The sequence below is a fragment of the Osmerus mordax genome, chromosome 6, assembly GCF_038355195.1.
Source record: "Osmerus mordax isolate fOsmMor3 chromosome 6, fOsmMor3.pri, whole genome shotgun sequence".
Lineage (NCBI taxonomy): Eukaryota > Metazoa > Chordata > Actinopteri > Osmeriformes > Osmeridae > Osmerus > Osmerus mordax.
This window is the reverse complement of record NC_090055.1, coordinates 10905271-10914953: the sequence shown is the minus strand read 5'-3', so window position 1 is coordinate 10914953 and position 9683 is coordinate 10905271. Positions and strand designations below refer to the sequence as shown.

Here is a 9683-nt window from a genome sequence, read left to right as displayed (position 1 = left end):
GCCACCCTGCTAAACGGATCGAGCTGACCACCGACTGTCTAGAAGACTCAGATAACAATCCGTCTTAGTGTAACAGTTTTTCTTTAGTCTTTCAGGTTTAGCATTAATTTACATAAGTTTATGAACATGGTTGTCGAACTCAACGGCATCTTGCTTAACATTCTGCTACCTTGCTGCTGAACAGTCAGGTTATATCTCTCCCTCCACCCCCCTCTCTCCCTCTCTCTCTCTCCCTCTCTCTCCCCACCTGCCTGTCAAACTCTGGGACCATCTGAGCGTGTCGTCTGCTCTCAGCATCTTCGCCGCGTTCCTTCCATGTGAATTCGATGAGTGGGAGCGCGAGAGCATCTCTTCTTCTCTCCAACCACGCGGCCCACTCCCGCCCCCGCAGCGAAGCTCCGCGTCTTCTAAACTCGTGGTGGCTCGAGAAGAGGGGGAAGGGGAGGCAAGCTGGCTCAACGCAGAATATTTGATTTGCGGAGCATTTCACAGATTGGTTTATAGAAAAGCCAAATGCCAAATGAATCCAAATTAAACGTTTTGCACTCCCTATGGTAAGAACCTGTTTTTAATTTACCAGAGCATGTTGTCAGCAATTATTTGCATAGCAGCCTAGCTTACATAAAAAACTGTAACCAAGCCTACTGTTGTTCTAGTTAAACCAATGCCTTTCTATTACCGAAGATAATAATTGTGCTGAACTACAATATAAATGTGAATAGCACATCAAGTTACACTGCGGCTTAGAATGATCCTTCAAATTTCACTAGAATGCATGTTTATATTTTTTATTATAGCAACATATCAAGCGACTCTAACAAGTAACTTGAAGTTATTTCATTTTTAAATGTTCTGTCGACAGAACTGCATGCTTTAGACTTCCAAGACGAATCTCCTCAAATGGAGTCGGATCGTTTTACTGTACCAGTGTGCTTTACATTGAAAGTGATTCTATAATCTGGTCTGAAATTCATCTTTACATTTTCTATAGCGCAGTTTTTCGAGTCCAGTTACACTTATAGTAACACTGTAAGCCTGAAAAATCATGAAACTGCACAGGTCTATAGTAAAAACTGATTGTCAACCTCCTCACTCAATGCGGTTGTGTTTTGAAGCAAAGCCTAACCTTTGGAATGTTGCGACTGGTGAGCCTTCATTTGAAACCTACAGACTAATAACGCCGTTGTGCTGATATGGTGAATATATATATACTCATTCTGAAACGACTGTCATCTTAAGGAAATGTCTAACTGCAAAATGCCCCGTTGTTCAGTAACATGCACTGTTGAATTCGTCTTTGCTGCCGCAGTTCGCCTACTGTTTAGTCAGTCACCTGGAATGGTAGACCACAACTTCGCTGGCGGTTTAATTTTAGAACTAAGACGTCAGTGAAACCAGCTGACGTAAACAAATAAAATAAATTGGTCAGAGTAAGTGCTTTTAGTTAGGATTTATTTATTACCGATATTATGGTGGGTCCGCGGTCAGTATTTAGTCTATACATTTTCGTTTTCTTGCCGCTTGACAGTACTAATTCAGGACCACGGAGAGCTACAACTGTTCAGAACGGAATCTTCACGCGGTAGCCTATGGTTCATTCGCTGACGGTTCTCCTATTTAATATGATGTAAATGATGAAGTGAGACAGTTGGGCTTTATGGAACAAAACATTAGGATACCTGGTGATTGGTGTTCTACCATTATATTTCCTTAGGTCTATACGGCGGTGCTGTCTGATTCTGTAGCTGTAATTTGACCAATAGGTTAATATAATTTAAGACTGGGAAAAATATATGTTAAGTAAATAAAATAACTACGTAAAACATTTGTGGAAGTGAAGGAAGAGGGCTGTTGAATAAGGTGCATTGGAAAATGTTGCTCCTGCTCACCATCAGTACTATTGCATACAGTATTAGACTGCAGTATACTCTCGCTAAACACCTTTAGAATGTAACTTTTTATGCTGACTTTCTATGCAGGAGACCACCTCTCATCATTGTTGCTTTTGATTCCTTGCAACATCCTGCAATGAAGCGTTAAAAGCTGTGGCCTGCATCATGGGCAGATGCAATGCTTGATGTGGCTTGATTGGGCCTGAAATCTAGACTCGCCTGAATACGGAGCTTTTCACTTTGGCCAAGGAAGTGATTGATCCACAATGTGAACCAGCGCAGAGAAGAGGACAGCATGTACTCAACCGCAGTCAGAGGTCACAAAGGGACATATTATGGTGCAGCATAGAACATTCACCATGGAGAAGATGGAGGCTAAACAGCAGATTGTATAACATGAGACATACAGTACGTGCCAAATGGTTCAGTGGGAGTATTACTGTATCACTGCTGCATGCGCTTGAATCCCAACCTGTTAGTGTAGCTCTACTTGGCCTTTACTCTCCTTGACTTCTTCACTCAATCTCCTTGGTCTTTCTTCATATAAAACTGGGAGGAAATGTAGTGCTTTAAAAGAGAATACGAATGTGTGTCCCACCAAGCTGCATGTGTAGAATCAAAGGGTGGATGTCCAACCAACTCTGGACAAAAACATAGCTGAAAACATGTTTCTTATGCATTATTCATACTTTCCATGTCGTTACAGATATACAACAGAGCAGTCTTGGCATCATAACTCATGTGTATGAGAGATGAAATGCAACGATGCAGTGAATAGGTCAGGGGTCAAATCCACCGCGAAACCCTCCCAGACATGCCTAATCGGTCTGGAGGGCCAATGAGAGGCACCTTTAGAGCTGTAGGCAATCTCATCCATCTTCCTAACAGGAAGTGATCAGCAGGTGGGCATGTGACATAGCGACGGCCACCTCAGGCTGATTTGGTAAGTTGGTGGTTTAGCGGGTGACGGTTGGTGCAGTGATATGGGTTCCTGTTGTAGTGTAGTGGAAAGCTAGGTGAACAGATGTCGTAGAGCTTTGTGTCTGACAGTCTCCTGTCAAGGGGCTTGGTGACTATTTAGTGCCAATGCATATGCATGCCTTTGATTGAGCTAATGAGCAAGCGAGAGAAAGTGAGAATTTGTGTGTATGCCTATGTGTGTGTATGTGAGGGAAGAGAGAGAGGGTGAAGGCATATGACAGATAGGGTGGGGGTTGGGGGAAAGTGTTCATTTTAATAATGTCTTCCACCCGCACATACAGACTCATCTGCACGCTTTCACAAGCACACATATACACACACATATTTTCTCTCTATAAATCATGCACACATTCCTTTCAATTGAAAAAGAGACAGTCTTGAAAGGGGAAATTTGACCAGCATTCAGTCACACAGATGAGCATTCCTTCACCTGCTGAAAAAAGGGCCACATGGCACAAGAGAAATATGCACTGGGTAAACAATATGAGGTCAACACATTAGACAGTTTGCTTGCAGGTAATCCATAAAGATACCTTGCTATATTTGTATAATTTGATTTGTAGTTTTTAGAAGCTATCGAAAATGTTGATTTGTCCAAATAGAAATTGACACAAAGTATTAAAATCTTGTTTTATACTAACAGCCAAATACTAATCTCTATTGTATTAGTGTTGTTACCCTCCACCTCCTATCAGCCATGGGGATAAGATGCAGTAGTAGTGACAGCTAGCTACCAGAACGATCCATCTCACTCCAGAATAGCTGTAACTACTGAACCCAAAATAGCTTATTTTTTCCACCTTCCCTCGGAGTGGGAGTGAGTCTCGTTTGCACTGGCAGCTGAATTGATGTCCAACCCCCCATGGTTGTCGACAAAACCTGTTGCCAAGGGGTCAAACTGGGATGCTGTGGGCATGGATGGGGATGGGGGGAGATGCAGCAAGAATGGTTGTGGAGGTGAGAGCAAATGATCATGGCTGCTCTGCGTGAGGTTGTGCATATGTTTTCTAGTCTGCTCGCCGGCTCGGTGAGACAAACACAGCCGCACCCTTCAGACGTCTGATGGAATCCCTGTCACAGTTCGTCACGGTAGATGTGGGGACCTTCAAAACCCCATGGATATGTTCGTGGAGAAGCATGGATAAAGGTTCAAATTTTTATTTGAAACGGATAGAAAACATAAAACCTTTCTGCACCTTTCGACCTATTTGCCATGGTTGCTCCTTCTCCATTTGATTATTTTGTGTATCATCTTTCATGACAATCCAACTTTTAATAACATCCTATATATTAAGGGATTTACAGTACAATGCACAGAGGTGGGAGTCACTGATGCACACAAGTCATGAGCCAGTTTGGTGTAAAATAATAATAACAACAAAAAGATTTCAGTTCAAGGGGAGAAAATGTGTCATATTTTCTGCTCTGCAAGGCCTATTGTGCGTCGTTATCTGACCGCCGCGACACTGGCACTCACGCTGTGCCTGTTATCCAGGCGCATCTTTGGCGATGAGTCATACCTCTGAGATGGTCTCCTCGTTATCTGTGTTCAGAAACCCAACCTTCCCCGCAAAAAAACATCAGTACCAAACCTCAGGTGGGCCATCTTTACCGTGTGCCACATCTCTTACCTCTGAGTGTGTGGTCTCTCTCTGCAAGGAGGTTTGAATACCTGTGATGACTTTGGTATCTTCGCTCTGAAACACTTCCTTGTGATAGCTACAGTAAGTTAGCTTAAGCCTATCTACCAATTCTGATGTAACAGTCATGTTTTCCATTGTACCTCATTGCTCTGAGTTGACGGAATGAAGAAGATCTTCGTGTTCAATTGCACCTTGTCGCTGGCTGCGAATGAAAGCGCTGTTGGATAGCTATGCCTTCTCCAATATCTTTTCACTGAGTATTTTCCTGCTGTGACATATCGTTACTAAAGGATGTCTTTGCTCTGAGCTGCCAACGGTATCACTGCTGTGGTACTGTATGATAGAGAAAGGCTTGTGTGTGAACTGCTCTTTGTTTCCTGCTGGCTAAGAAGCTCTTAAGGACCAGATACAAGTTGAGAGCCACATGGTCCAGTGTCCCTGTTGGCTTTAAGTTGAGTTCAACACATAGCTGCACCCCGTGCAACCTTTTTTGCAAATACATTCTGCATGAGGTCCTGTGGAATAGTGATAACATTTTGCCTCCACCTTGCAAAGGTGTTGGTGGTCAGTCTACTTGTTCAATCAGCCAATTGTTTTATAAATATCCACTTTCACATTGATTTTATTGGACTCACAGTTAGTCTTGGTCTTTATGCTTTAACGTGGGCAAACTGATGTTAGAAACACTCTCTCTCTGTCTCCCTTTCAAACACATACACGCACAAATGCATGCACTTTATTTAGGCCCACTGACACACACAAATGCACACACAGAATTCTGTGGGCGGCAGCCCTTGTAACCACGCACTCGGAATAGAGAGCCTTTCTCCAAAACCACGTCTCAACTCGCAGCCTGACAACCACTGCGGCCCTGACTGTCCCCAACACCCACTCCACCCACCAAGGCCCCTGGAGGCATTCAATAACGACTAAGTAACAACTGTCATTAAAGTGACATTGATACCCAACAGAATTATTTAGGCAAATAGGGTGATAATAAAAATTGCCTGGATGGATGAAAAGTAATTTAATTGAGCTCTGTCTCAATGAACAAAGAGACTGAGGTCCACCCAGGCATTGTAAAGTCTGTCACTCAAACTATTCTGTGCATATTTTGTTGAGTGCTAGGGAGCCTGTAATTTGTGACACAAATAATATATTTTACCAAAGACAGGCGTAAAGACAGATAATATAAAATATATAATTTGTGTTACAAATGACAGGTTCCCTAGTTTCCTGCATTATTTTGTTAAACATACTATGGTTTGTTGATTGAAATATACATCTATCATAGATACTAACATATGATAATATGGTTTAGCAGTGATTTTCAAGCTTGAACTTGTCTGCATCATGCCATTCTGATTACAGCTGTTACACTTCAACTCTTTGGAGTAAAAAACATTGCAAAAAGTATCTGTCAAGTCGACCTTCTAACTCCATTTGTATCTCACAGCTCCAGTCCACACCACTGCCTTTTTGCCTGTTAATTGACTTGTGTGTGACAGGTTGCAGTTAGCCTGTATCCACGTAGCTTTCCCTTATGACCTCCTAGTAACAGGGAGGCAAATTGAATTTTGAAATTGTCTCTGCGAAATACCAAACAGTCCGCTTTATAAACCCACACACATGCACATGAACACACACACAAATCCGTCCCTGGGGGCCATCCATCCACACCACAGGCACGCCAAATCACAGAGCCAGGCCTGCACGCACACATACTCGTAAGCACACATACACATACAAACATGCACACACACCTTTAAACACATTACTCTTTCAATGGTTGAATACTTATTGGGCTGTCCTTCAGTGTGGGAAAGTGTGGCAAGAATGACAATTTCAGTGAGGCTGCTTGGCTTGTTCTCACAGATCAACAGGGGGCTGCTGAGGTAATGAGGTCCTAATGACCTTATCAACCAGCCTAGGCAGGAGGAGTACCCTGGAATACGCTTTCAGCAAACCCCTCACTAAAGTGAGATTGATGTGGTAGCAACGATTGTGGTTTGTTTTATAATTAATGTACTCATCAACTGCACCTGCACTGGCTGTGATGTCCTCCCTCTTTTGCCCCTGCAATGATTACAATCCATGTTTTCTGTTGTCATAGACACAGTCTGTCCCCGTTCTTATAGTTAACCCTGGTTGTGAGCCCATGTTGATGTTTAACATGAACAGAGCAGGGTAAATCACCCTGGCATTCAACCATAATCCCCAGGTGACACAGCATCACCACTATTTACAGACTGTTTGTTTCTTCTCTGAGAATTATTTTGTCTCTTTTCCTCTATCAGTGGTTCATTTGCACAGACCAGAATTTATTCATAGACAACCTTTGAAGAGGTTAAAGCTCACTGTGATTGATCCAATGTAATTATAGACAAGGTGCTGTGATTACAATATCTTACATAATAACAGTGCAGGTAGCTTACAGAACTCCTATACGTTCAACGATTTGGAACTTTTGGAACTGATTTTCCACCCATAATGCACCATTTTAAAACATGCTACAGCAACTCAAGATTTGGTGCATGCTTCCCTTTTGCCAGCAAGACTGTGCAGTAGTTCATTCAGATTTGTGTAAATGAGCAGGAATATTTCATAAACCCCTAAGTATCTGGTGATAGGCGTAGCATTTGGCCCCCTTAGTCTCACTTGGCACACACAGTACACAGGATATTAGGCCTTCTATGTTATGAGTTTGCATAAATTGTTCAGCAATTCAATGTGGTGTGAATGCTAAGAAGACATACTTCCTCATAAGGATGTGTTGAGTGGTGTCGCAAAATATGCTGGGTTACAGGTGAAATGAAGGGTCAAGCTCTTGATGATGTGATCTTCTTTTTTGTCATGGCAATGATATAATAAGGCTGGCCCAGGCCTCCCCAAAATGTGCACACATCATAGCTCCAATGATAAATAGACTATTAGCACTTTTACAGCATTTTATTGTAGAGATAATAACTCTGGAATAGTTACCTTTTGTATTGTCTCTCTTTTTTAAACACGTAACCTGTCTCTCTCAATCATCATAATGATCATTCAATGTCACATTTTTTGTAACTTGATTCTAGCTCTAACAGGTAGGAATGACATGTTTCTGTAAGTTAGTGTCAAAGAGTTGTCTGTGTGGCATAGTTCGTTTACTTTACTACAACATTGTTTGTCCTCAGATTGTCCAGCCCCTTGTGCAGGATGCCTAGTCAATGCTAAGCTAACTAACAGGCTGCAGAAGGACTGAGTGGAGCTCCAGGGACAACCATGGGAGATGGAGTTGCCCTCCACACCGAGGGAAATGCTCTCCTCAAAGCAGTCTTCCAGGGCAAACTGCGACTGACCCGCCTGCTCCTGGAGGGAGGCGCCTACATCAATGAGGGCAACGACCGCGGTGAGACCCCCATCTCGGCGGCCTGCATAGCTAGTTACGATGACTCCCAGACCCGGCAGAGGATGGTGCGCTACCTCCTGGAGAAAGGTGCCGATCCCAACATCCCTGATAAGTCTGGACGGACCGCTTTGATTCACGCTTGCGCCGAGCAGGCAGGAAAGGAGGTTGTGTCACTGCTCTTGGAGAACGGAGCTGACCCAAGCCTCAAGGATTACTCTGGATCTTCGGCCCTGGTCCATGCCATCAACCGGGGCGATCGGGATACCTTGCAGGTTCTTCTGGATGCTTGCAAGGCCAAGGGCAAGGAAGTGATCATCATCACCACGGATACGTCGCCCTCAGGCACAAAAAAAACGAAGCAGTACTTAAACTCTCCACCCTCTCCGGCTCTGGTGGACAATTCCTCTCCGGTTTGCATGTCCCCTTCTGAGGTGGAGATCCGCACCTCCAACTCTCCTGCGGTGGAGAAAGCGGAAGAGGAGGTGGGCATCTTTAGCTTCGCGCTGACCTCGGCTTTACCCTTACCCTCATCTCGACCTCCGGGGGACAAGAGGCCACCCCCGCGTAAGCTCCTGAAGAGGTTGAACTCAGAGCCCTGGGGTCTGGTGGCGCCCTCGGTGCTCAGCGGTGTCCCACAAGACACTGCGAACATTGGCTCAGGGGAGGAAGCTGGTGGGGTCAGCAGGGTTGTCACAGAGATGAACGGTTTGTCTATCTCGGGCCCTGGCAGACCTCTCTTGTCTCGCCGGCACAGTATCGAGACCCATGACCCCTGTTCGCCCAAGCTCATCGACCGGTCTTGCTCCGAAGACTGTGCTGCTTTCTGTGGCTCATCTTGGGCCGACAAGGTCCAGCAGCATCAAATCCTGTACAGAAGGAACACTGCACCAGAATCCCAGGAAACTGCAGGAGGACCGGGGGCGGTGGCAGCCCGTGCCCTGGCTCACCCCAAACTCACCCGGATGGAACACTATGAGTCAGACACACACCTATGTCCCGAGTCCATTCCTGGGTCTCCAGACTCAGGCCGAGTGTCCGTGGAAAGACGGAAGTACAACGCTTCGCCCCTGTCCCTGCTCACCAGCTCTTCTCGGGAGTCACTGGAGAGCATCCCCAACTCTGTGTCCCCTATCACCATCCGCAGGCGGCCCCATGGTCTCCTGGAGCGTAGGGGCTCTGGGACGTTGCTCCTGGACCACATCTCACACACCAGGCCTGGCTTTCTGCCTCCACTAAACATCAACCCCCAGAGGCCTATCCCGGACATAAGGGCTAACGGGAAGCCCACATCCCCGGTCAACTGTGGTCCCAAGATTCTGGTCCCTATGGCCCCTGCTTCACCTAAACGGGGGCCGGACTTCAAGATGAAAAAGAAGCTGATGAGAAGACACTCCATGCAGACGGAGCAGATGAAACAACTCTCGACCTTCCAGGAGATACTGACCGAGAAGGTTGTTGAGTCGAATGGGGACTAAGACTATAAGTGACATGTGAGGATGGGATTGTTAGTTGTGAGGGCTTTTTGTGGGAAAGGAGGTTACTGTGACTTCTCCTTAATGGGTCCATGTCTTTATGGTTACGCTACCTTATTTAGTAACTTGTTTTTATTTAAATATGACCAGAATTTGGCTTTTTCTCGAAAGAGGCTTTGCTCCATTTTTACTCCATGTTGTCTAATGCAGCTGCTTTTTTATTTTTAGGTGACCTATTTTCCCTTAAAGGGTTTACTTTCTATAGTTTCACAGAGCCAACTAATATTGGTCATGTATTAAGGTT

General features: G+C 44.8%; 1 protein-coding gene across 1 annotated transcript; it reads left to right on the top strand.

The window, feature by feature from the left end:
* Positions 1 to 7780: 7780 nt before the first annotated feature.
* On the top strand, positions 7781 to 9382 carry LOC136944813 (ankyrin repeat domain-containing protein 34A). Its single transcript, XM_067238721.1, has one exon. The coding sequence runs from the start codon at positions 7781 to 7783 to the stop codon at positions 9380 to 9382; it is 1602 nt and encodes a 533-aa protein (XP_067094822.1).
* Positions 9383 to 9683: the final 301 nt, after the last annotated feature.

Coding starts and splice junctions, on each gene's coding strand:
- LOC136944813 (XM_067238721.1), top strand. CDS start 7,781: ATGGGAGATGGAGTTGCCCTCCACACCGAGGGAAATGCTCTCCTCAAA.